Below are 27,287 nucleotides of genomic sequence, written 5' to 3' on the forward strand. Positions count from 1 at the left end.
GTAACAAGTCTGTCTACCATAGAACGGTCTACTGAACTATGAGCAACGTAGACAGACACAAGAACAAGTATTGGGAGGGAATTGACACAAGTGGGGAAACGACCCGCTGGAGAAAGGACAATGATCCTAATGCTGGATGCAAAAATTACACTACAATGTAATATATAATGAAAATGCTGGAGAAATGGCAATGGATATGGCACGCGGGCCAAACCAAATCTTGCCTAGGCAAGGCATGTACGCATACGAGCCACGTCTAACATAGAACGGTTCACTGAACTATGCTTCGACACGAGAAGTATGGGCACATACCGAACCAAGCTCAACATGGAAAGGCGCAAACCATAAGGCCACAATGCAATGTTCACTATATGCAATGGAATGGAAATGATATGATGGATAAGACACGCATGGCTAAACCAAAGTCTTGCCTAGGAAGGGCATGTACACGTACAAGCCGCGTCTAACATAGAACGGTCCACTGAACTATGTTTCGACGTGAAAAGTATGGGCACATACCAGACCAAGCTCAATCATGGAAAGGCGCGGGCCATAAATGGAAGGCGATGCAATGAATGCATGCGACCTACAATGCAAGGGATATGGCACGCGGGCCCAAACCAAATCTTGCCTAGGAGGGGCATGTACACGTACAAGCCGCGTCTAACATAGAACGGTCCATTGAACTATGTTTTGACACGAGAAGTATGGGCACATACTAGACCAAGCTCAATCATGGAAAGGTGCAAGCCGTAGGCGGAGGTAATGCGGTGGATGCATGCAAGCTACAATGCAATATCTACTACGTTCTAATGATGCATGACAATGCAACTATTTACGATGATGCATGACAATGCATGTTTTTTTTTTTTTTTGTTTTGAAATGCAAATAATGTATAAAAATGTATGTTGCATGAAATGCGCGACAACACGCGGCTTTTAAAATACATATATAATGCAACTTATCGAAAGTCGTTCGGGCACGACAAACACCGAGGGACTCGCACCTTCAGAGGACTTCGAGTCTCCTAGACCATCGGAATACCTGTGCGGTTCGCCTAGTCGCTCCAGCCTCAAATGAACGATACATACAATATCGTGCCTGAAAAGAAAACAAACTTAACAGGTACAATGTTGTTAGCAACATGCATAACAATGCAAAAATGGAAGCGAGACAACGCAGGTCGCAAGGAATGTAAGACAATGCAAATGAGGACACTCATGCTAACGAAAATGTGACACGCATGCCAATGGAAATGAGACACACATGCCGATGAAGAAGATGGGGCACACCTGCCAATGGAAATGAGACACGCATGCCGATGAAGATGGGGCACACATGCCAATGGAAATGAGACACGCATGCTGATGCAAATGAGGCCTGATGCAAGTGTGACACGCATGCCTCATGAGATGCAAAATAATACAAATGAGACACGCATGCCTCATAAGATGCAAAATGATACAAATGAGACACGCATGCCTCATAAGATGCAAAATGATACAGATGAGACACGCATGCCTCATAAGATGCAAAATGATACAGATGAGACATGCATGCCTCATAAGATGCAAAATGATACAGATGAGACACGCATACCTCATAAGATGCAAAATGATACAGATGAGACCCGCATGCCTCATAAGATGCAAAATGATACAAATGAGACACGCATGCCTCATAAGATGCAAAATGATACAAATGAGACACGCATGCCTCATAAGATGCAAAATGATACAAAAGAGACACGCATGCCTCATAAGATGCAAAATGATACAAACGAGACACGCATGCCTCATAAGATGCAAAATGATACAAACGAGACACGCATGCCTCATAAGATGCAAAATGATACAAATGAGACACGCATGCCTCATAAGATGCAAAATGATGCAAGTGTGACACGCATGCCACACAGAAAGTAAAATGATGCCAAGTATGACACGCATGCCATACGGAATGTAAAATGATGCGAACGGACTTAAATGCGTAACAACGCACGTGTTTCGAAATGCATGACAATGCATGGTAAGGGAATGTACGACAACGTGAACGATGCGCGAGGCGACGTATGTACATGACAATGCTTGTAATAAAAATGCAATGACAATGCATGAGAGATGTGCATGACAATGCAAGGGGTGCGTGTTACAACGCATGTAGTATGTGCATAACAATGCAACTATGAGGCGCATGATAGCGCGATGTAATGCACCGAAATAGTGCGATGAACGCGTGCAACGCACACGGGGCAACTTTTGGATCTTGTAAAAGGCAAAAAGGATACCAAAGGATACAACATTGTATGAGTTGGAGTGCTGCGCACAGAAGACGCGGTCCGAGGTCAAAATGGAGGCCAGTTGAGCGTCGAAGATACACTTTTTTGCACTTTCTTGAGCTATGAAGACCAAAAACTACTCATATGGCCTAGGCAAGGTTGTGGGAACACCACCGGCCAGCACAAAATGTTGCCGACCGGCAAAAAGTTCCTGAGTCGGGGTAGATTCGACATTTCACCATGGGTGTTTTAAAATAGGGTTTCTAAACCCTATTTGTCACTTCCTCCTTCGCCGAAATTCCACACCTTCTCTCTAGAGAGTGTTTTCCTCTCCTCTTTTCTCCGTTTCTTCGCGTTCTATGCTCGTTTCGTCGTCGGATTCGCGATTTTCTTCGCGTTTCGGACATTTTCAACTGAACAAATCTTTGTTTCGGTGCCTCTTTTGCCGTTCCCACCTTTTTGGGGTTTGTTCCCCTCGCTTTCCTCTTGATTTCCGTACCCTTTTCACGTCCCGGCCTTTTCGGTTATTTTCAACCTTCTCGGGGGTTGACTTTTCGGTTGACTTTCCATATTCTAGCCCGGTTTTCCTCCCTCCGGCTATTTTCTCATCATTCTTGACATGGTGGATGACATTCCACGTGGTGGGACTCCTCCAGATCACGAGATGGATCCCGGGGTCGAGCTCCTACCTTTGAGCGAGCGCCCGTTCGACCCAGCGACCTACCGTCCGGCAATTCATGTTCTGCCCCCTGACGGACTGCGCTAGTTCAAGAGTTTCGACAGGCACGTGCCACCCGAGCTATTACTGCGTGAGCCTACCTCCCACCTGTCCTTCGGCGCTTCCGAGGTAACTCTCTTTTCTCTGTTTTACTTTCTGCAATGTAGAATACAAAACTGTCGTAGCTGGTTGTACTCTTTAATTGCTTTAGCTCAGATACCCTGTCTACTGCAGTTGATTGTAAACATTCGTACAACTGATACCTGCTTAAGACTGACACATGCACACACACGGCACTAGCCCTGAATCACCCAAACACACGGCGCACACTGTATTTCACTGCATACACACTGGTATCCATTATTTGCTTGAGTCTGAAAATATGCACACATGCTATACTGTACTGAACTACCCGAACACGCTGACGCATCACACGTTGTAGTTCACTGTAAGCACACCGGCACTCGGTATTTGCTTGAGTCTGAAAATATGCACACATGCTATACTGAATTGAACCACCTGAACACGCTGACGCATCACACGTTGTAGTTCACTGTAAGCACATCGGCACCCGGTATTTGCTTGAGTCTGAAAATATGCACACATGCTATACTGTATTGAACCACCCGAACACGCTGACGCATCACACGTTGTAGTTCACTGTAAGCACGCCGGCACCCGGTATTTTGTTCAAATCTGTCGAACTTGCACCCACGCTATATCTGCTCTGAACCACCCAAACACGCTGACGCATCACACGCTGTAGTTCACTGTAAGCTTCTTGAAACTGCATTTTGAATATTGCCTTGCAATTGTTGCTTTTGATTACAGGGGGATTCCCATACCATCCGCGGGTATGGGAACACTAGCGCTCGGGACTGGTATGCCGAGCTTCCCGATGCGGTCCGTCGCATAGTGGACCAGGCGGGCTTCGGTGCATTCTGCAGAGGACTCTCCAGGCTCACTACATGCAGACCTCTCCTCGCCGCTCTGGTGGAGAGGTGGTGGGACACCACCGATTCATTCCATTTCTCCGCGGCAGGGGACATGACGATGACCCCTTACGATTTGTCGATGCTCACAGGCATCGAGGTAGGGGGTGATCCGATCCCCTTTGATACTGACATGGACGAGTGGACTGCCGCTCAGATTTACTTGCTTGGTGAGGTGCCCCCTCTCGCTCGTCCAGGCTACGTCCGAGATTCCTGGTTCGAGGTGCAGTTCAGGGTCCAGCCCACCCTTGTTGATGCAGCCCCGATGACTCCGGAGGCCGTGGAGAGATACGCACGCGGCTTCCTCATGTTCTTGTTTGGGACGACCATTTTCGCCGACCGGGCGAACACAGTGCCCCTCTGCCTGCTTAGTGCACTGGTGGACGTCAGGCACATGTTGCATTACGACTGGGGTGGCGCCGCTCTGGCCACTCTCTATGGATATATGAGCTCAGCTTCCCGTGGCAGCGGACAGTTGCTCGGAGGCTACTGGCGGGCTTGGGAGGTACGTTTCTTTTTCTGCTTTTCATTTCTGTCCTATATTTTCTGTACTCTGTACACTGCACACACTGTAGTTTGCTTTATACTTGCTGTATACTGTACACATGGCACACACATACATTCTGCTTTACACTGACTGTACACTGCTCACACTGTACACAATATACAATACACTGCACAACACACGGCCCTGCCATTTCTGCTTTATTCTGTATTTTGCTTTATCTGATAATCATATTGATGTTTTCTCTGCAGTTGTGGGTTTACGCCTACTTTCCTAGGCTCGCACCCGTGCCAGTCATGGAGACCCCTCTGGTCGTCCCTTTTTCGCGTCGCTTTGACGGGAGATGCACCCGGAGGCCGCGAGAGACTTTTAGCTTCTTCCGCCGCTTCTTCGACACCATCACCCCCGCAGAGGTATGTTTTACTTGCAGTTCATTTAAGCTTCGCCTTTCCACTGCATATTTCAATAACAATAGATAACAAACTGTATTGCATTTTCAGATCACCTGGCAGCCTTGGGCTCCTTTGCCAACCATGACGCGGGATCGATTTGCCGGTGCTGATGAGACCTCGCGTTTCTGGATCTTACTAGAGGGCCCGGTCTGTCGGGCTTGGTACCTGGGTGAGCGTTTCCTACGCCAGACCCTAGGGTTACCGGAGCAGATAGTCCCGGTTCACCCCCCTGAGGACATGAGGGAGACCGAGAGGCTCACCACTGAGCAGATGGCCGATTATACCATTGGCTGGGAGGCGACCCGCTTTAGAGGCATCGGCGACTACCGAGAGTACGTGCAGACGTACATTATGCGTTCTCTGAGCGGCGTCCGTCGAGCTGAGGGAGCCAGGCCCGGGGCGCCAGCGGCTAGGACAGGAGCAGGAGCTGGAGCAGGAGCTTCGAGGAGGGCCCGAGTCTGTGGCAGGGGCGGAGTTCAGGGGGGACGGGGGACCGGTTTGCCTGTTCTGCCCACTTCATTGACTTTCTGAGGGCAGGGTGGGGCGACCTATCAGATCCCCTTCGCCCCTCCGCCGGCTGATCACGAGTTTGTCGGTGTCCCCGACTTGCCTCCGGTATGTATTACTGCATTTTTGTACAGTCATTTCATTTCAGTTTATTTGATATTCCACAGAATATTGATGCATCTGATACTTTTGCAGGCTTCTTCTGAGTACATCTGGCAGTCATTGGAGATGAATGCCTCCATGATGGGGATGCTACAGCGAACCTTTGATCTCCTGGCCCTCTACAGCATTCCGGTATGTTCTTCTGATCACGGCCTTAAATCACTCACAAACTGATTCACGTAATCTGATGCACGGCACAACACCTGATACACTGATTTCACAGCGTCTGATACACTGCATACACTGCATTCTGCACTGTACTCTGCACTGATAAATTGCTCACAGTATTCATACATTGTACTCATACACCGCATTCTGCACTGATAAACTGTCCAGAGTATTCACACACTGTACTCATACACTGCATTCTGCGCTGATACACTGCCTTCGGCTTTCTCGCACTGTACCCATACACTGCATTCTGCATTGATATACTGCTTTCGGCATTCTCATACTGTATACTGCATTGATACACTGCTCACATTATTCTGATGTATTTGCCCTTTGTGATTTTTCAGCCTCCCTTCCAGATTCCCGTGGTAGGAGGTGCTCCAGCTGGACCTTCCGTCCCCGCCCGAGGGAGAGATGAGGAGGGCAGAGTATTCCCCCGCTCCAAGGCGGGGCGCACTCATGCCGGGAGTAGTTCGCGGGCTCCCGTCCCTAATGATGACGATGATGATGATGACGAGTCGAAGGCGGAGTCATCGGAGGAGGAGACCGGAGGCGGCACTAGCTCGGGCTCTGATGACGATGCTGATGATGCTCCTGGACTTTCGTCTAGAAAGAGGACTAGGACAGACTGATAGCCCTCGGAGTCGCTTCACATAGATTTTTGTTATTTTTTTCCTCTCTTTCTTGTACATTTCCTTTTTGTTGGTAGTTAGATTACCTTGTACTGCCACAGGCAGATTTTTGTTTTCCTCAAAACTTTGTACTTAAAAAAAAAGATTATGAAATGAACAAACTTTTTTGCTTAAAAAGTGTTACATTTACATATCTTATGTATTGCATCGCACCATGTTACACCTCAATGTAAATGGAATTGATTTGTGGTCTGAATGTTGAACACTTGCATGGTAATAATCAGATAACCAAACAGCCAAGTAACAGCAAAGCAACCCACACAAACCACTGCTTGATTCTGGACACACAGCCCTTACTCTACTGGGGATTAATCCGCGTGTAGCCCATAACACCGCATTCGGTTCATTCCGCACACAGCAAATCCTGAGTGAGCAGTCCAATCTGACAAGACGGCCTTCAAAGGTGAAACCGGCTAGGGTTGAAACATGCTCAGATGCCCCAAATTTTCCCTTCTTTCTTTTGGTTCGCCCAAATGTAGAGAATGGCACAGCATTCTGAGCATAAACGATTTTTGAACTTAAATAAGGGTTTTCAACCGGGGTATCAAGCCTACAACCGGACACAGCGGGGAGGACTCAACAAAGGTACACGACCTAAACACAATGAGACACGCTCGGAAGAAACCTAAAGCAAAGGTTGAGGTAAACAAAACAAAAGATACGACATACAGACGCGTTAACGAAGGCGGGGGACCTCGGATCACGAGGAGCCAGTTCAATCTGGGTATTGTTTCCCACTCCCTTCTCATTTGTGATTCTCACATCGCTCTGGCACTCAAGCTCGGTTTTCCTCTCAAAATCCTTTTTCTCACTTTTCTCTCAACTCACACCTCTCTATTCTTCATTCTCTCATTTTTCGTCCCTCCCCAGGGTGATTAATGAATGAATAGGAAGTTGCGGGTTCAAGCCCAATGCCGTTAGCCCACAGTTATTTCTTCTAGTGGGTAGAGTGCTCTTCCGGCGAGTATGTTGACGACGGGGGGGAGGGGGGGAGACAGAACGCCTGGCTCAACTGTGCCCCTAGTTCATCATTTTAACCATTCTTTGTTCTTACTTTCTACTAAAATAGTTTTGATCAAAATGAGAGTCGGATTAACGTACTTGTTCGATTTTTGATTTGAAAGCCATGCAAGTCAGGCTGTAAGCACTGAAAATTTTCCCTTTTGGGTCCAAGAAAATGGTCCAGTTTTGGAAAATGGAATAGTTTTCGAGAAAATAGTCAACCTCAGTAAAAATTTTCAAAAACTATTTTGCAAACAGTCAACGCTCAACGAGCATGGAACTTACTCTTTGAGATGTGCAACCTCGGATCGGAGGCAATGGAAAATTGCCCCTGGCTTAAAGGGGGTGGATGGCAACGGAAATTGCCCCTGGTTTGAAAGGCGGCTCACGGCGACTCGTGGCAACGGAGAGTTTCCCCTTGTTTGGATGGTGCCGCAGCAGTGCGCAAACAGTCTTCATTGGCGGTGGTCGAGCTCTTGGACATAGAGATGACGAAGACGGTCACAACAAATATATGGACACAGTCACCTTGGAGGCGTTGGCGACTGGACTTTGGGATAAAATTGAAACCATTGCATGGACCGAGACGCTATGAAAGCATTGGGGGGCTGGACTTCATGATGAAGTTGCCTACGTATCCCAAACACGGGAATCAAGCCTTACGTAGTTCCGGTTAAGGTACACTCGGGTATTTTAACCTTCACTTTTCAGGCTCTAATTTTTGCCAAGGCGCCCAATGCGGGTTTTCGACCTTGCCAGCTTCTGTTTATTCATTTTCTTTTGTTCATTTCTTTTTCTTTTCTTTTTCGCATTTTTCTTTTCTTTTCTTTTTTCTTTTTTGCTTTTTTGTATTTTCTGCTTTTGCTCTTTTGTATTTTTCTCTTGCTCTAACTTTTGCCTGGGTCGCCCTTCCGGGTTTTCGGCCCAGCAAGCCTCTCAAAGGGTAAAAGCGTAACAAGTCCATGCCAAATGATTTTTTGTTTTTTTTGAAGTTGAAGCCTCTCTGTATCTAGGAGAACGGTTGTTGCAATGATTTATAGGAGACTCCGTCATGGCTGCCCCACAAACTTCTTCTGATGAGATCTATTCTTCTTGATTGGCCTCCGGTGCCTCTTGCTCGAGGGCTGCTTCTGATCTGGCCATACAGACCTTGCATGACGTTTGACCGTTGAACTTTCTGAACGGGTTCAAGGTTCGAAACGGACGGGTTGAATCTTGAGGCTGAGAGCAATCCTAGGCTGCACAATCTCAAGAGCGGTTCCACACAGGTCTCCACAGGGCCGTGTAAAACATTTGTTTTTGAAAGTTTTTAAGAAAGCGACAAATCGCTCGCGCCGAAGATAGTGTGGAACCAATCTGGATCAAGCCAGGATCCTTCTCAGTACTCACGCCGACAAGCATGATTTCATTCATTAAAAGGCTTAGCATGCCTCTCTTTCTCTCAAAATGATCAAAATTTTGCAAAACCCGAGGAATTCCTTCCCTTTCGTTTTTATCACCGCAGTGTTCAAAAAAGGTTTTTTGAAAAACTTAGGTTAATGCAATGAGTTTGGCGCGTAGGAGAGCAGGCGAGATGTACTGTCAGCCCAGTCGAATTCTCTGGCACAACTAGCTTACACTGAAAGCAAGCATGGAAATGAGATAACCACAGCTGTTTCATTCAGATTTGTTGGTATAACTGGCCCCACAGCAGAAACAGACTCAAAAACAAAAACGGGTAATTACAAGACAAAACGGTGTTCGGGACAACAACCCCAGAATCACCTGGTATTCTATACAAAGGGGACTGACTCGCCACAACAAGACAAACCTTTAAGCAAAAAGACTGACTCAAGACAAAGAGACAGACTCAAAACAAAAGACTAACTCGATACCCAAGCCAGAATTTACAAAGTTAGCATTCACAGATGCTCAAAAATGCGTGCCAGAAGCCACATTCAAAATATATCCAGATGCCGCCCGCAGGTGGTTCACTTTCTGATTACATACTTGCAGTATCTGTGTCCTCAAAATCCAATAGCTGGGTGGTAACGGACTTAGCTGAGGTGGGCAGGAGGATAACCTCGTTGTCAATCAAATCTTGCACCTCATGAAGGAGGCGGAAGCAATTGTCGGTGGCATGGTCTGTCTGCTGGTGGTACGCGCAGTACTGAACAGCATCATGCGTAGCAGGGAGATTCTTCGGGAGAGGCCGAGGCTCTAAGGGTTTAAGGTGTCCCCTCTCGACAAGGATCTGAAGTGCCTTGGACAGAGGCATGTAGAGAGCATGAAAGGTCCTGCGCCCCTGGGGCAGGTACGTCGGAGTCTGAGCGCTCTTACTAGCCGCACAAGCGAAAGGATCGGCAGGCGCCACCTTAGCTTTCTGATCTTTCCCAGGTGCGGAGGCGGGAACAGGAGGAACTGTTCTGGCATGACGGGGCCTATCTCGATTTTCTGACTGGCTTGAACTACCCTCAGGTGGAGTGGGGAAAGCATCCTCCACAGTTTTTTCCAGAACTGCGGATATCTGTTGTTTGTTCATCCCCCCGGCTTTCAAAGCCTCGACTGCCCACAGCAGTTGTTCAATGGGATCGGCATCTGCCTTCACTTTGTCTTTTCCTCTGGCCTCAGCCTGTTCGAGGGTTTGGGTTGATGTTGATATGTCATTGCCGTAGCTGGAGGCCATCTCCGGTTGGCTAAGTTCGATCACAATTCGCCCCAACAGCGGGGGCTCCTGGGGCACAAAACTCCCGGCATATGGTGCGGCTGGCGGTGAAGCTGACATTCCATAGGCGAGATCCGCCACAGACCTCTGGAGATCACCTATCATCCCCATTAGTTCAAATGTAGTAGGCTCACGGGCCTGGTATAGCTGGGGGGCCCAAACCGGGTGCGCAACAGGCGACCTGGGTGGATGTGGCATATCAATATTGGTCTCACCTTGCAGAGTGATCCCTTGCTCTAATGCAGCTGTCATAACCACGATCTCTTCTGAATTCTGCGTCATCACAAGTCCTGCCTCGGCAAGGGGGAGCAGTAGCTATTCTGTACCAGCTGTCCGTACTGAAAGAGACAACAAACAGCATTTTAGCCCAAATAGATCAAACACGGGTGTAGCCAAACGACTGCACTCTACTACTGATCACTGTTCCCCAGAAATCACTGTCCCCAAAAACTGAACCTTATGCCCGCAGATAACTGGTTTCTCAACAACACTGATACTGGTGCCCTCGGGCCCGATATTCAAACTTGCAAACTAATACGTACGTTCCTGTAGAGATACATTCTAAAAGCACATAGCAAGTAAAGAGAGCCAAAACACCCCTATGTTGGGGTAGGGTTTCCCTGTCCTATTTTGTCAGGAACTATGGTTTCACTACGCACGCAGCGGTTTTCAAACAACCTAACATCGGGTTAGCAGCCTGTCCTAACTTGGAATGGTCACTATGGATCCGAATATGCACTAGGTTGAATGGTCGAAAGGGGGAGCCCCGGTAAAACCGGGGTTTGTGTTCCCATACTGTCAGAGCCCATAACCGGTCAGCCTTATGGTCATGTCTTGACAAGACAAGCCTCCGGCAAACCGTTCAGGAATGGCAGATGGCAAACACTGTGTCCTAGGTGCACCAATGCAAATGCAATGCAAAGAGACACATAAATGAAATCAAAATAGGATATCACGAGTTCGAGTCAAGCTCACTAAGTCCCCAGCAGAGTCGCCAGAAACTGTAGACGGCCCCCGAACGCCCCAGGAGGGTGAGCTCCCGTTCCGTTCATTTTTGGGGTCACTACAGCTCGGGCTCGATTTGTGTCACGGTTCTTAATCTGAACCAAAGAGTCCAAATCCGGCAAATCGTTTTGAGAAATAGATTTTTGAAAAGAAGTGCCAAACATGGACTGCTTTGCCAGATACAAAGTCGCCACCTAAATATTTTTTATGGGGGAATTTAGGAAACCCTGACTCGGTGCCGAAGGCCACATGTCCGTCATCACCGGAGTTTCTCGGCTCGGGAGCTAGGGTACGATTGGGGAAGGTCAGCTATGAGCACCCCCTCTCGCCTGATCCGAAGATCGGCCTCTACTAACCGTGATATCCGTTTTTGAAAACATTATGTGTTCTTATTCCAGTTATTAGCCTACATTTACTATATTATGCGCACAGCAAACAAGTATAGACTAGATTGCCTAATTTGGAAATAAGCATTGCATATCCGTTTGTTTTGGAAAACGCTTTGGAATTTGCTACTCACAAGTAGGCTAAAATACGGATTTCAACGAGTTTTTCCAACTCAAACAATCCAACCTTCACCCACATGCATTCAAACAATTTATAACACATAAGCATCTAGCCACATGGTAAGCATGCTATCATGTTAACATTCACACGCATGCGAGATGCTAAAGCATAAATACTTACATCGTACTTCGTGCCAAAACAATAAACTAGTTCGCAAACATGCGTGATCCTAGTTCATGTCAAGTTGACTAATGCAGTACATGCAAGATGCAATTAGAGTAGGCTCGGCTAACCTAAACATGGCATGTGAAATGCAACCAATTAATGCACGTATTCAATTTGGGATTGAAATACAAATACAGTTAGAATGATGTACCGAGCCCGGTGCATGCAAAACAAATGTATGGATGCACGCATGCATAGCATAAGGTATGCTAATCTAAACATGCCCTAATCTACCATCATAAGCAGGTAAATAAAAGGGAAGGAAGAAATGAGGGTTGGAAGACATTCACACACTCACCCACACTTATTACAGATTTGCCCTCGCCCAGAGGGACCAAATAAATAATACAAATTAATTAACTACGCAAGCTAATTAAATATTACAAATCACGTAATCAGTCAACAAACTAATTTAAACTAGGAAAAGCAGTAAACCGCCTCGGGAGGAGAGCCGGATGCAGCGCACGCTCGGGTCCTTCTCGGAAGTGCACGGCCATGCATAGTCCGCCTCTGTTTTCCCTGCTCTGCCTCTCTGAAGATTGCCAAAGTCTCAAGGATGCCTCTCTGGATACCGAGAATCACCACCGGCTGAGTAGAATTACCACCGGCAGTGAATTGTGGTCACCGGCACAAAATGAATCCATCGGCTGGTGATTTACTGCCGGTCGGCAATGTATACTGCCGGTCGACAAAGAATGCCTGCAGAACCTGCAACTCACAGCAGCAGAGGACTGAACTTGCATGGCAATACAATTCAAGCAATGTATGCACCAATCATGTCCCTTATCATGTTAGTGACTCAAAGGGACATGCTCCTTGTTTCTCGGACCATTAATCGCGCATTTCTATGCATGATGGCCCAAGGGACCAAGTGTGCACATTTTGATGTCAAATGCAATGCAAACCAATAAACCAAAGTCCAATTCCTATCACTAAATGAAGGAGCAAGACATGCATGCTAAGTGCAATGCAACCTAGGCATACAAGCTAAGGATGCAACATGGAAATGCAAGATGTACATGCAAGCATGCAAACAAACGTGCAAGGTAAGCATCCAAGCAAGCAAAGGGTGGACCTAAGCATGGTTTAGGCAGCCCTAATACGGCCCAAAACAATGGCCAAAGTGACCAAAACAAAGGACTAAATACACATACACACATGCACATGTTATAGGGCCAACACTTAGGCACAAATGGGACAACTCACAAGCACATTTGAAAGAGGGTAATCATGGACATATGGTATGCAAGGTAAGCATTGAAAACATGTAGGAAATGATACCAAATTAGCCTACTAATGCAAGCTATGTATGCAACCAAACCCAAGGACCTAAAACATGACCATATGACTCATGAAGCAAATGGCCAAATTGAATCAAAACAATCCCAAATCATGCAAAAGTAAGCCTCAAGAACCACCTAGATGGCATCTAAATGACCTAATCCTAGAGGCATACACAATGGCATAAACATGAAGCATGAAACACCAACTCTTGAAGCATCAAGAGGGCCATGAAATGCAAGCATATAAGCATGCTAAGTGGACTGCAATGATGCTATAAATGATGCCAAACCATTAAATCAAGGCAAGTAATGCATGCTATACATTCACATACTTAAAGCCAACAAGCCAAAAATGCAAAGGGGGCATATAATGCATGCCATGGCCGACCCAAACAACTATGGGCAGACCTCTAGCATGGCAAAATAAGCACACAAGCTTCACAAAACTAGACCTAAAACATGCTAGAGCAAAGGCTAACAACCTAAGGCATATTAAGGCAATAACAAGGCATTACATGGTAGGTATGCTAAGTATGCATGGTGTACCAAGACCAACACACAACAAGGTTATATCATGGCATAATAAGCATGGCAAACAGCCAAGACATGATCAATACATACTCTAACATGATGCTCCCTCAAGAGGCCAAAAAGGGGTCCCTTTCAAGGACAATAAGGAGAGGAGGTGGCCCTCTCCTTTTGGAGACTTCAAGGCACCATCTCCGCCACTGAAATCCCTCAAGATTTCAGTGGTGAAGGGGGCCAAACACCAAAGTCTCGAAACTTGCACAAAATAGCACAAAAAGGAGCCTTACAAGGCTTAGGAGGGGTCAAAGAAACCCAAACCACAAAACACTCTTAATAAACTATCAAGAGGGCCTAAAAACAGAACTTTTTTATGTTATACACTAAGCACAAAAACAGCTCTAAGATAGGTAGAAAAGCAATGCAAAAATGGGGAATAAAAGGGAAGTTTCTCACCCTTGTAGACCACCTTCACAAATGATGCTCCAACAGCCCTCCTTGGCTTGAATCCAGCTCCAAAACACCAAAACCAGCCCCTTAGAACCTCAGTAGCTAAGAGAAGGTGAAAGACTATGTGTTTGTGTGCAATAGTAAGACACAAATGCACCTAGACACCCACAAGAGAGAGATATAGAGATAGGATATGTATGGATCCTAACCCTAGAACTCAAAACCCTAAAATGGCTGTCTAAAAATGTCTAAAGTGTCTAAAGTGTCTAACCCCCTAAGGCCAAGAGAGAAGACTCTCTCTTATAGAGCCTTTTGTCTTGTAAAGCTTACAAGACAAGCTTCTAAAGAGAGAGATCCCCAAATGCAAGACAGCTGTGATAAAATATTTGCAAAAGCAGATGCACAGTAGTCGGCCGGCCAAAGATGCCATTTTTGCAAAAGGGAGTGCCGACCGGCAACAAAGAGTGCCGACCGGCAATACACATTGCCGATGGGAGCAAAAACCAGCCGGTGGCCCCTGGCCATGGTCGGTGGTGTGTAGGGATGCCTCACAAGGCATTCCCTGCCCCTCCAAGGCAAAACATAAGTGTTTGGTGCAAACCAGACACTAAACAGTCAAGTTCGGAGATCCTGAGGCAAGGCGCGTAGCCGAGACCTCCGGGAACTCCAAACGAACACAAACAAGGGTAATCACCAAGTGTTCCAATGGTGACGCCCAAGTCTTGAGGTCGGTCAAAAATGGGGTGTCTACAGCATCCAGCACCTACCAATCTTCTATGTAGGCAAGACCTTGCTCCCTGCTGAATCAAGATATCTGCCGCTAGAAAAATTAGCCCTGGCCCTGATGATGGCTTCGAGAAAGCTGACGCACTATTTCCATGCCCATACAATAGTTGTGCTAACCGAGTTTCCGCTTAAGGTACTCTTTGAAAAGGCGGACTTTACCGGACCAATTTTGAAATAGGCCGTGGAATTGGGGTAATACGACATCAAGTTCCACCCGCGCACCGCAATCAAGGCTCAAGCTCTTGCAGACTTTGTGGCGGAATTTGCCCGTGGAACGCATCCAGTTAGCCCGATTGATTTGGCTGGTGAGGATTTAGCACAGCCCGTGGTTCAAGCAATGGAGACAAGTGTTGGCTCGCAAGAGGAAGAAGGGCGAAGGGCAACCGAACTAGCGAAGCCGGGTAACATATTGGAAAACGAACTCAACCAAGACAAGGGAAGAGACCAGAATGAGTCGACCAGAGACTTGGAATTGAGAAACTCCCAAAACCCCTCTGATTGCTGGAAGCTGTTCATTGGCAAGATGTGGAAGCTCTTCGTCGATGGGGCATCCAATAGACATGGGGCCGAGCTGGGTATCGTACTGACTTCACCGGACGGGCTGGTTATCGAGCAAGCAATTACGCTCGGCTTCCCAGCATCCAACAACGAGGCGGAGTATGAAGCCCTCCTTGCTGGACTAAGAAGCGCAATGAGAATGAAAGCGTTAGCTCTTATGGTATTCAGCGACTCCAAGTTGGTGGTCAATCAGGTCTTTGGGAAGTATGAGGCCAGGGATGAGCGAATGGTGAAGTATCAAGCACTGGTGCACGCAGAGATCAAGGAGTTCGCCGCCATAAGAATGGCACAGATCAAGCGCGAAGAAAACAACACAGCTGATGAATTGGCCGGGCTTGCTTCTACACAGACAGCTTTTCCTAACCCCTTAATGATAGAATTTTTACCTCAGCCAAGCATTGACGAACCAAAAATGCCCGAGGTATTCTGCGCCGACTTGGGACCTTCCTAGATGGATGTAACAACCCTTACCACTGTTTACCGACTAAAACACTGAACTGACTGATTGAATATGTTAGTTAAATTGCATTTCTATATGTTTGACTGTTTGGTTATCTGTTCACGTCTTATGCTTTAAATTACGAATTGAAGGCCTTATCGGCGGCCGAATCTGAAATCTATTGATGTTTTATGATCATTAGGATTTATGTGATTTCATGGTGTATTTATCTGAAATGTGATTTGGTGCGATTAAATTAGATTAATTATTGATAAATTGCAAGTTGGCCTTATTCACAATTTTGCCACTTAAATGGCCCATCATCTAAACATTTAAGCCTTACACACACTTGATCACATAACACATTTCATCAGCCTATTTCCTTGTTCTAGCCGACTAGAGTGACAGAGTGAGAGGAATTGAGTTGTTCATCTTGAGTTCTTGAGAATTGGCTTGGAAACTTGGTAGATTTGAGGAATCCATTGCTAAATTGAGCTGCTAGTCTTGTAATTCAAGACCTAAGGTAGAGTAATTACCCTCTTATTTATGAATTAAGCTTGATCTTGCATGTTTCATGTCAAATTAGTGAATTAAGTCTAGAACTAGCTCAAGTTGTTGAATTAAGAGCTTAATCCATGCATGCATGTTGCCATTCTTGAGTTTTGAAGTTAATGTTCTTGGAATCTCACATGCATGTTCATGTTTATGCTAAAGTTCAGGAAATCATCATGTTTTTGAAAAGAATTGGCTCATTAGACCAAGTGTTGGAAGCTTTGAATTGGTTAAATTCATGCATGTTTGCATGTTCTTCATATTCATGAAATTTGGTTTCAAATTGGGTTCAAATGATCTTCCATTGGGGCTTTGATTTTACATTTGAGCTTAGAATCATGTTGAACTATGAGTTTTGGAATGTTTTTTGGAAAATTGGCCCAAAAAGATTTGGCTTTGATGCATCAAAGGTTGAATTTGAGCTTGAGGTTCAAATCTGAGAATTCTAGATTTTGAACTCACGCTCGAGTGGGGTAACTGGCGCTCGAGCGTGAAATTCGTGCTCCCAGTACTTTGCACTGTTTTGAAGTCCGCTCGAGCGGAAAAATTGACACTCGAGCGGGACCTTGTGTCTTACGCTCGACACCCGTGTGTTGAGCGCCCAATCAAGCGTGAATTTCACCTATCCAGCACTTTTGACTGTTTTGCAGTACGCTTGAGCGGGTAAGTCTACGCTTGAACGGATACCTTTGTCTGCATGTCCGCTCGAGCGGGTAAACCTACGCTCGAGCGGGACCTCTGTTTTTTGAAAATTCTGAAAATGTTTTCTGAATGCGTTTTTGCATCCTCATCCCATCCTAGGCATTCTTAGGCCTAGTTTAAGACATCTTAATGAGGATATAGATGTAGAACACACCGAGGCAAATTAGGGATTAAGTTATTATCTTTCCCAACTGTGTAGCTTAGTGTGTGTTCAATCTGTAACTGTGTAGGGTTGGTGACTGGGGACGCGCTCTAGCTTTACTGTAGCCCAGAACTCTGTGAGTAACAACTGTGTAAAGATATGTTCAAAATGATTATCTTCTGAACAAATGAACTGTACTGCTTTCTGAACTGATACTGTTAATTGAATGAATATATGTCCTATATTCTGAACTGTATTGTGGCATCCTTAGCAACTACTGTTTACCGTTACTGTTACAGAGATCTCTGTCGGTTCCCTTGTTGGAACCACTACTGTTTACTGATTGATGGCCATCATTTACTGTTCGGTCTTTTAAGACCTACTGTTTACTGTACTGTTATGCTAATGGATGTACCACATATGACTGAATGACTGATATACTTAACGAACTGTTTTCATTACTATAATGACATTCATTCTTAACCCCTTTACGCATTACGTTATTCACTGGGCTTTAGCTCACTGCTCATATATATATGTAGGTGTACAGGCACCAGACCGTGGTTAGAAGCGTCGGGGTAAACTCCAGTTTTGTCAAGCCAACCACTGTGCCTCACCGCGAGGTTCCGAGCCCGTCAAGTTATGGCTTAGGGGTGTTTTAATTTCCCCGTCTGTCTTTGTATCTGTTTGTATAACTGTATAGACTGTTACTGGACTGTTTAGTAAGGATTAGGTCCCTGAACTGAATGATTGTATATATATACATACTGTTCTGTACTGTTCATGTATATGTGTATGAAAAGTCTTTTTGGCATACAGACTGTCACAGCTCATTGGACATTATTTATTTACTGTTTTGGATTCCGTCATGCCCCTGTACTCTGTTTTACGGTATTACTGTTAAGCAGGCCTTCGGTAATCTTGGATTACTGGCCGGTTACGGTGCTAAACCCATAGGGGCGGGCTTGGGTTATGACAGAGTGGTATCAGAGCGATACTTACTAGGAGTTATACCGCACACACGTGTCCCAATGAGCTATAGGATGTCCTAGAAAAGAGATTAGGGCATTACATGAGTATGATAAGTGTGTGGCTACGACATGACTGAATGTATGCTAATGTGTTAATCTGTTTAAACAAATGACGGCCTATGTTGATAACTGTTATAACTGCCTATAGTGAAATGGATAATGTGAGAACTGTAAATTAATCTGAATCCTCATCCTCTGAGGCAAGAATGGCAAGGTTGGAAAGAATGATAGAACTAATAACTGAGAGACTAGATCAACAACAGAATCAACAGCCCCCACCTCCTCCTCCGGTACAGCCGGAACAGAATGTGAATGTTAATGATGGGGACATAATTACTCTCACCCATAAGTTCAGCAAAATGAAACTGTCATCCTTCCAGGGAGGCCTTGAACTGTTAAAAGCTAAAGCATGGGTTCTCGAGACAGAAAAATTGTTTGAGGTCTTTCCGTGCTCCGAAGCACATAAAGTGCTATTGGCCACCTTTACTCTGCAAGAAGAAGCTAGAAGGTGGTGGATGCTTATCTATGATGACAACACTGTAATGACTTGGGCTCAATTCAAAGGAGCCTTCTTTGAAAAGTACTTCCCTCAATGTGTTAGGAACAGAAAAATAATTGAATTTGAACAGCTGAGATAGGGCACAATGTCCGTTGCTGAATATGAAACGAAGTTCACTGAGCTTACTAGATATGCACCACATATGGTTCACACTGACTACAAGAAGGCCAGGAAGTTTGAAGGCGGCCTTAATGTTGCAATACTCGACAGAATAAATGTTCTGAAATTACCGAATTACGTAAATGTTCTTGACCAAGCCTTGATGGCTGAATCGAATATCGAGGCACTGAAAACTGAAACACCAGCGTCTGAATGGCATCGTAAAAGGCAGGGTTTTAAATTCAAGAAAGGCAAGCATAACCCATTGAACAAGAAACAGAATACGGGGTCAACAACTAGCCCCAGCCAAGGGAGTGGTTTCATAGCACCCTGTTCTGAGTGTGGCAAGAAGCACAAAGGGGTCTATTACAAAATATCTGGAGCCTGTTACAGGTGTGGCAAGGTGGGCCACATGGTTAAAGACTACCCATCTGCTTCACAAGCCAGTAGTAAAGCTGCACCAAGCGTGGCAGCATCAACTGTTGCACCAAAATCAAACCCCAAAGTTACCGGGAAAGAGCCCATGAGGCAGGGTCGAGTGTTCGCCCAAGTACCGGGAGACGTGCAGAATACCGAGACCGTTGTGTCAGGTATTCTCTCTATTTGTACTCAAAATACTTATGTACTGATTGATTCGGGGTCTACGCATTCATATGTGTCGCATGCTTTTTCGCGAAAACTGAATAGACCATTAGAACCCATGAATTATCTGTTAGCTGTATCATCACCCATTCGGGGATCTATGGCCTGTGCATATATGTACCCTGTTTGTGAAATTATTGTTGGAGATGCACATTTGTTTATTGACTTACTGCCCCTGAACATTGATCATTTTGATGGAATATTGGGAATGGACTAGTTAACGAAATACCATGCTACCATAGACTGTGTAACGAAACAAGTAGTTTTCCGTCCACCGGGTTTACTCGAATTTGTGTTTAATGGGGTTGGAGTAGTACCTCCTCCGTACTTGATTTCATCTGTGAAAGCTGTTAAATTGATTAGAAAGGGGTGTAAGGGATATCTATGTTTTGTATTGACTGTATCTACTGATGATAATGCTAACGTGAACAGTATTCCTATAGTCAGAGAATTCCCAGATGTTTTTGCAGATAATCTGCCAGGGGATTTGATTGACAGGGAGATTGAATTTACCATTGATGTGATTCCGGGAACGCAGCCAGTATCTAAAGCTCCTTACCGAATGGCTCCAACTGAACTGAAGGAATTAAAAGTGCAACTGCAAGAACTGTTAGATAAGAAGTTCATCAGGCCTATCACTTCGCCATGGGGCGCTCCTGTTTTATTTGTGAAGAAGAAAGATGGCTCACTGAGACTGTGTAATGACTACCGTGAACTGAACAAGGTAACTGTGAAAAATATATACCCATTGCCACGTATTGATGACTTATTTGATCAGTTACATGGTGCTCAAGTGTTCTCTAAGATCGACCTCAGATCAGGATACCATCAGTTGAAAGTTAAACCAGAAGACATTGACAAAACTGCTTTTCGAACGATGTACGGACATTACAAATTTTTAGTTATGCCTTTCGGAGTTACCAATGCACCTGCTGCATTTATGGACCTCATGAACAGAATCTTTAAACCATACCTTGATGACTTTATTGTAGTATTCATTGATGACATACTGATTTACTCCAAAAGTATAGAAGAACATGAACATCATCTGAGACTTGCCCTACAGACCCTAAGAGAACAGAAACTTTATACTAAACTGTCTAAATGCGAATTTTGGCTTGATCATGTTATGTTTTTGGGGCATGTTGTTAGCAAAGATGGAATTTCTATTGATCTGCAGAAAATTGAAGCTGTAGTAAACTGGCCTGGACCAACAAATGTGACAGAAGTCCGAAGCTTTTTGGGACTAGCTGGGTATTATAGAAGATTTGTCAAAGATTTCTCCAAAATTGCCTTACCGTTGACTCAGTTAACTCAGAAGGGGATATCATTTGACTGGACTGACCAAAGGGAATCAGCATTCCAAGAGTTGAAAACTCGACTTGTAACTGCACCGATTCTTACCCTACCTTTAGGTACGGATGGTTTTACTGTATTTAGTGATGCTTCTCATAAGGGTTTGGGATGTGTTTTAATGCAGAATGGGAGAGTTATTGCTTATGCTTCCCGACAACTGAGACCGCACGAAAAGAACTACCCGATCCATGATCTGGAACTTGCTGCAGTAGTATTTGCACTGAAAATCTAGCGTCACTATCTGTATGGGGCGACATGTGAAGTATATACCAACCACAAGAGTCTGAAATATTTCTTCACACAGAAAGAACTGAACATGAGACAGCGGAGATAGCTAGAACTGATTAAAGACTATGACCTACAGATTTTGTACCATCCGGGAAAAGCCAACACCGTTGCCGATGCACTGAGCCGGAAATCGATTGGAAATTTAGCCTGTTTGCTTACCGGGCAGAAAGAATTACTTTGTGACCTTGAAAAATCTGAAATTGAAATTGTTTTACGAGAACAAGGTGGAACAATAACTGCTATTTCTGCTCAACCAGCACTGATTGAAGAGATTAAAGAGAAACAGCAACTGGATGACTTCTTGTGGAAGATCATCGAAGAAAGGGAAACTAAACCAAGACCAGGTTTCAAATTTGAAAATGATGTACTGAAATTTCAAGAAAGACTATGCGTAGCAAATGATTCTGAATTGAAAAGAAGAGTTCTGCAAGAGGGCCACAATTTAAAATTTTCTATCCATCCAGGGAATACGAAAATGTATCAAGATCTGAAACTGAATTTCTGGTGGCCGGGAATGAAGAAAGAAATTGCTGATTTTGTATCGAAATGTCTTCATTGCCAACAAGTTAAAGCCGAACATCAACGACCCGAAGGCTTATTGCAGCCCTTACCGATACCGGAGTGGAAATGGGAGCATATCACCATGGATTTTATTGTGGGATTGCCTCGCTCCAGTAAAGGTATGGACTCAATTTGGGTTATTCTTGATAGACTGACTAAATCTGCTCACTTCTTACCTGTTAAGACAATTTATAATGTGGACAAATTGGCTATACTCTATATTGATGAAATTGTTAGACTGCATGGAGTGCCTATGTCCATTGTTTCTGACAAGGATTCGAAGTTTACATCGAGATTTTGGCAAAGCTTATAGACTGCATTGGATACTGAATTGAGACTGAGTAGTGCTTATCATGCTCAGACCGATGGCCAGTCAGAAAGGACCATCCAAACTCTGGAGGATTTACTGAGAACGTGTGTCCTTGATTTTCAGGGAAATTGGGAAAGCCATTTGCCATTGGCTGAATTCGCCTACAACAACAGTTATGATTCAAGTATTAGTATGGCGCCTTTCGAGGCATTGTATGGCAGAAAATGTAGATCTCCGATTTGCTGGGCAGAAGTTGGAGATGGGCCTTTGCTTGGGCCCGAGATTGTATATGAAACGACTAAGAAAGTGAAATTGATACAGCAGACACTGAAAACTGCACAGAGCAGACAGAAAAGTTATACTGATGTCAGAAGACGGGATAGAGAATATGAAGTGGGTGATCACGTGTTTGTGAAAGTGACACCGATGAAAGGCCAGACTCGTTTTGGAGTCAAAGGCAAGTTAGCGCCGAGATACGTCAGACCATATGAGATTATTGAGAAAATCAATCCAGTGGCATATCAAGTTGCGCTTCCTCCTGAAATGGAGCATATCCACAACGTCTTCCACATTTCTATGTTGAGGGATTACCTTCGGGATCCTTTCCACGTGATAGAGCCTACTCGTGTAGTGCTGAGTGATAATTACACTTATGAGGAACGGCCTATTCAGATTGTAAACAGACGGATCAAGAAGTTGAGAAACAAAGAGATCCCGTTGGTGAAAGTTGACTGGCAAAACCATGGTGGCGTGTATGCCACTTGGGAGAGGGAAGATGACATGGCTAAAAGATATCCTGAACTATTTCCACTGAATCCTGTTTTCTCCCAAAATAAAGGTAACTCGAGTTTAGAGGACTAAACTCTTTTTAAGGAGGGGTGACTGTAACAACCCTCACCACTGTTTACCGACTAAAACACTGAACTGACTGATTGAATATGTTAGTTAAATTGCAAGTCTATCTGTTTGACTGTTTGGTTATCTGTTCACGTCTTATGTTTTAAACTGCGAATTGAAGGCCTTATCGGCGGCCGAATCTGAAATCGATTGATGTTTTATGATCATTAGGATTTATGTGATTTTATGGTGTATTTATCTGAAATGTGATTTGGTACGATTAAATTAGATTAATTATTGATAAATTACAAGTTGGCCTTATTCACAATTTTGCAACTTAAGTGGCCCATCATCTAAACATTTGAGCCTTACACACACTTGATCACATAACACATTTCATCAGCCTATTTCCTTGTTCTAGCCGACTAGAGTGAGAGAGTGAGAGGAATTGAGTTGTTCATCTTGAGTTCTTGAGAATTGGCTTGGAAACTTGGTAGATTTGAGGAATCCATTGCTAAATTGAGCTACTAGTCTTGTAATTCAAGACCTAAGGTAGAGTAATTACCCTCTTATTTATGAATTGAGCTTGATCTTGCATGTTTCATGTCAAATTAGTGAATTAAGTCTAGAACTAGCTCAAGTTGTTGAATTAAGAGCTTAATCCATGCATGCATGTTGCCATTCTTGAGTTTTGAAGTTAATGTTCTTGGAATCTCACATGCATGTTCATGTTTATGCTAAAGTTCAGGAAATCATCATGTTTTTTAAAAGAATTAGCTCATTAGAGCAAGTGTTGGAAGCTTTGAATTGGTTAAATTCATGCATGTTTGCATGTTCTTCATATTCATGAAATTTGGTTTCAAATTGGGTTCAAATGATCTTCCATTGGGGCTTTGATTTTACATTTGAGCTTAGAATCATGTTGAACTATGAGTTTTGGAATGTTTTCTGGAAAATTGGCCCAAAAAGGTTTGGCTTTGATGCATCAAAGGTTGAATTTGAGCTTGAGGTTCAAATCTGGGAATTTCAGATTTTGAACTCACGCTCGAGCGGGGTAACTGGCGCCCGAGTGTGAAATTCGTGCTCCCAGTACTTTACACTGTTTTGAAGTCCACTCGAGCGGAAGAATTGACGCTCAAGCGGGACCTTGTGTCTTACGCTCCACACCCATGTGTCGAGTGCCCAATCGAGCGTGAATTTCACCTATCCAGCACTTTTGATTGTTTTGCAGTATGCTCGAGCGGGTAAGTCTATGCTTGAGCGGATACCTTTGTCTGCATGTCCGCTCGAACAGGTAAACCTACGCTCGAGCGGGACCTCTGTTTTCTGAAAATTCTGAAAATGTTTTCTGAATGCGTCTTTGTATCCTCATTCCATCCTAGGCATTCTTAGGCCTAGTTTAAGACATCTTAATGAGGATATAGATGTAGAACACAGCAAGGCAAATTAGGGATTAAGTTATTATCTTTCCCAACTGTGTAGCTTAGTGTGTGTTCAATCTGTAACTGTGTAGGGTTGGTGACTGGGGACGCGCTCTAGCATTACTGTAGCCCAGAACTCTGTGCGTAACAACTGTGTAAAGATATGTTCAAAATGATTATCTTCTGAACAAATGAACTGTACTGCTTTCTGAACTGATACTGTTAATTGAATGAATGTATGTCCTATATTCTGAACTGTATTGTGGCATCCTTAGCAACTACTGTTTACCGTTACAGTTACAGAGATCTCTGTTGGTTCCCTTGTTGGAACCACTACTGTTTACTGATTGATGGCCATCATTTACTGTTCGGTCTTTTAAGACCTACTGTTTACTGTACTGTTATGCTAATGGATGTACCACATATGACTAAATGACTGATATACTGAATTAATGAACTATTTTCATTAGTATAAGGACATTCATTCTTAACTCCTTTACGCATTACGTTATTCATTGGGCTTTAGCTCACTGCTCATATATATATGTAGGTGTACAGGCACCAGACCGTGGTTAGAAGCGTCGGGGTAAGCTCCAGTTTTGTCAAGGCAACCACTGTGCCTCACTGCGAGGTTCTGAGCCCGTCAAGTTATGGCTTAGGGGTGTTTTAATTTCCCCGTCTGTCTTTGTATCTGTTTGTATAACTGTATAGACTATTACTGGACTGTTTAGTAGGGATTAGGTCCCTGAACTGAATGATTGTATATATGTACATACTGTTCTGTACTGTTCATGTATGTGTATGAAAAGTCTTTTTGGCATACAGACTGTCACAGCTCATTGGACATCGTTTATTTACTGTTTTGGCTTCCACCATGCCCCTGTACTCTGTTTTACTGTATTACTGTTAAGCAGGCCTTCGGTAATCTTGGATTACTGGCCGGTTACGGTGCTAAACCCATAGGGGCGGGTTTGGGTCATGACAATGGACCCCATCATCACCTTCCTAAAAGATAGAGTTCTGCTTGAAGAAAAGAAGGCGGCAAACAAAATTCGGACTAAGTCGGAGCGGTTTTGGCTCTCGCCGTCCGGAACCTTATACAAGAAGTCTTTTACCGGGCCGTTCCTAGAGTGTGTCCATCCCGCTAAAGTAGAAGCCTTCCTCTGTGAGATCCATGAAGGCATCTGCGGGAGCCGTACTGGGGGCAGATCTTTGGCTTACCGAGCAATTTCCCAAGGCTACTGGTGGCCATGCATGCAGGTGGATGCGCAGAAATACGTTCGTCGATGTGAAAAGTGTCAGAAGTTTGCTCACCAAATCCACCAGCCCGCTAGAGAATTGCTCCCCCTCACAAGTCCCTAGCCGTTTGCACTCTAGGGATTAGTTATTGTTGGAGCGCTCCCAGCAGCTCTGGGCAATCGCAAATTCTTCATCGCCGCGACCGACTATTTCACCAAGTGGGTTGAGGCCGAGCCATTGGCAACCATAAAGGAAAAAGATGTGAAGAAGTTTGTTTGGAAAAATGTCATCACTCGCTTCAGCATACCTAAGGCCCTCATCTCAGATAATGGCACTCAATTCGATGGGAAACTCTTTCGCGGATTTTGCGAAGAGTTAAAAATTGAGTTCTACAATTCAACGCCGTCCTATCCTCAGTCGAATGGTCAAGCAGAGGCCTCAAACAAGACCATCCTGGACGGGTTGAAGAAGCGGCTTGAAAAAGCCAAAGGTAAGTGGGCTGAAGAACTCCCTAATGTGCTATGGGCATACCGCACTACGCCAAGGCGGTCGACCGAAGAGACACCATTCGCCTTGGCCTATGGCATGGAAGTCGTTATCCCGCTGGAAATTGGTATGCCAACCATCCGGTCTGAGAGCTTCCAGCCAAATTTGAACAATGAAGCAGTGGCATTGGAACTTGACCTAGCCGAGGAAAGAAGGGAACGGGCTCTGATCCACATAGCGACTTATTAGCAAGAAGTCTCCAGGAAATACAACAAGGCTGTGCACCCCAAGCTGTTCAAAATCGGGGACTGGGTCTTAAGGAAAGTGATGGGCAACATGGTGGTCCCTGGTGAAGGAAAACTTGACGCAAATTGGGAAGGACCATACAAGGTGACTGGCCTTGCAGGCAAATGGGCATACCATCTGGAGGACTTAGACGGTAAAGCTATCCCCAGACCATGGAATGCAGCCAACCTTAAGATTTTCTACTTTTAAAATGTACTTGCTTTTGTTGCTTCTAGACCTTTAGCCTTTTGGCACTTGATGTAAAAGATAACACTGCTTTTTGTAATGAAAAGTAGCCCTATTGTTCTTTTGGATTATATCTTGCTGTACGAATGACATGGCAAGGATACTGGGCCACTATGGAGGCAAGGGACAAGGAGACCAACCCGCACCGGGCAGAACTGATTTCCCCTGACCGGTATAGAAACAGACCGCACAAACAGTTGGTGAATTGTCCAATCGGCGTAGTGGCCGAGTTGATTTTTGCTCACCCAATTGAAATATTGGTGTTTTGTCCAATGTAAAGGCCGAGCTGATTTTGCTCTGCCAAAACGAACTGTTGGTGTTTTGTCCAATTGATAAGAGCTGAGCTGATTTTGCTCGGCCAAACGATCCGTTGGTGCCTTGTCCAACTTACAAAAAGCCAAGCTGACTTTGCTTGGACAAAAGAAGTGTTGGCGTTCTATCCAACACAAAAGGCCGAGCTGATTTTGCTCGGCCACATTGAAACATTGGTGTTTTGCCTAATTTAGAGGCTGAGCAGGTCTTGCTCGACCCAAATGAAATGTTGGTGATTTGTCCAACTTCCTTTAGGG

General features: G+C 44.7%; 1 protein-coding gene across 1 annotated transcript; it reads left to right on the forward strand.

The window, feature by feature from the left end:
- Positions 1 to 15,302: 15,302 nt before the first annotated feature.
- On the forward strand, positions 15,303 to 26,436 carry LOC145819122 (uncharacterized). The gene is made up of 2 exons (XM_082913079.1): positions 15,303 to 15,944; positions 25,840 to 26,436. The coding sequence occupies exons 1-2, from the start codon at positions 15,303 to 15,305 to the stop codon at positions 26,434 to 26,436; spliced, it is 1,239 nt and encodes a 412-aa protein (XP_082769205.1).
- The last annotated feature ends 851 nt before the right edge of the window (positions 26,437 to 27,287 follow it).

Source organism: Camellia sinensis, chromosome 2, assembly GCF_055761805.1.
Source record: "Camellia sinensis isolate YWXY chromosome 2, ASM5576180v1, whole genome shotgun sequence".
Lineage (NCBI taxonomy): Eukaryota > Viridiplantae > Streptophyta > Magnoliopsida > Ericales > Theaceae > Camellia > Camellia sinensis.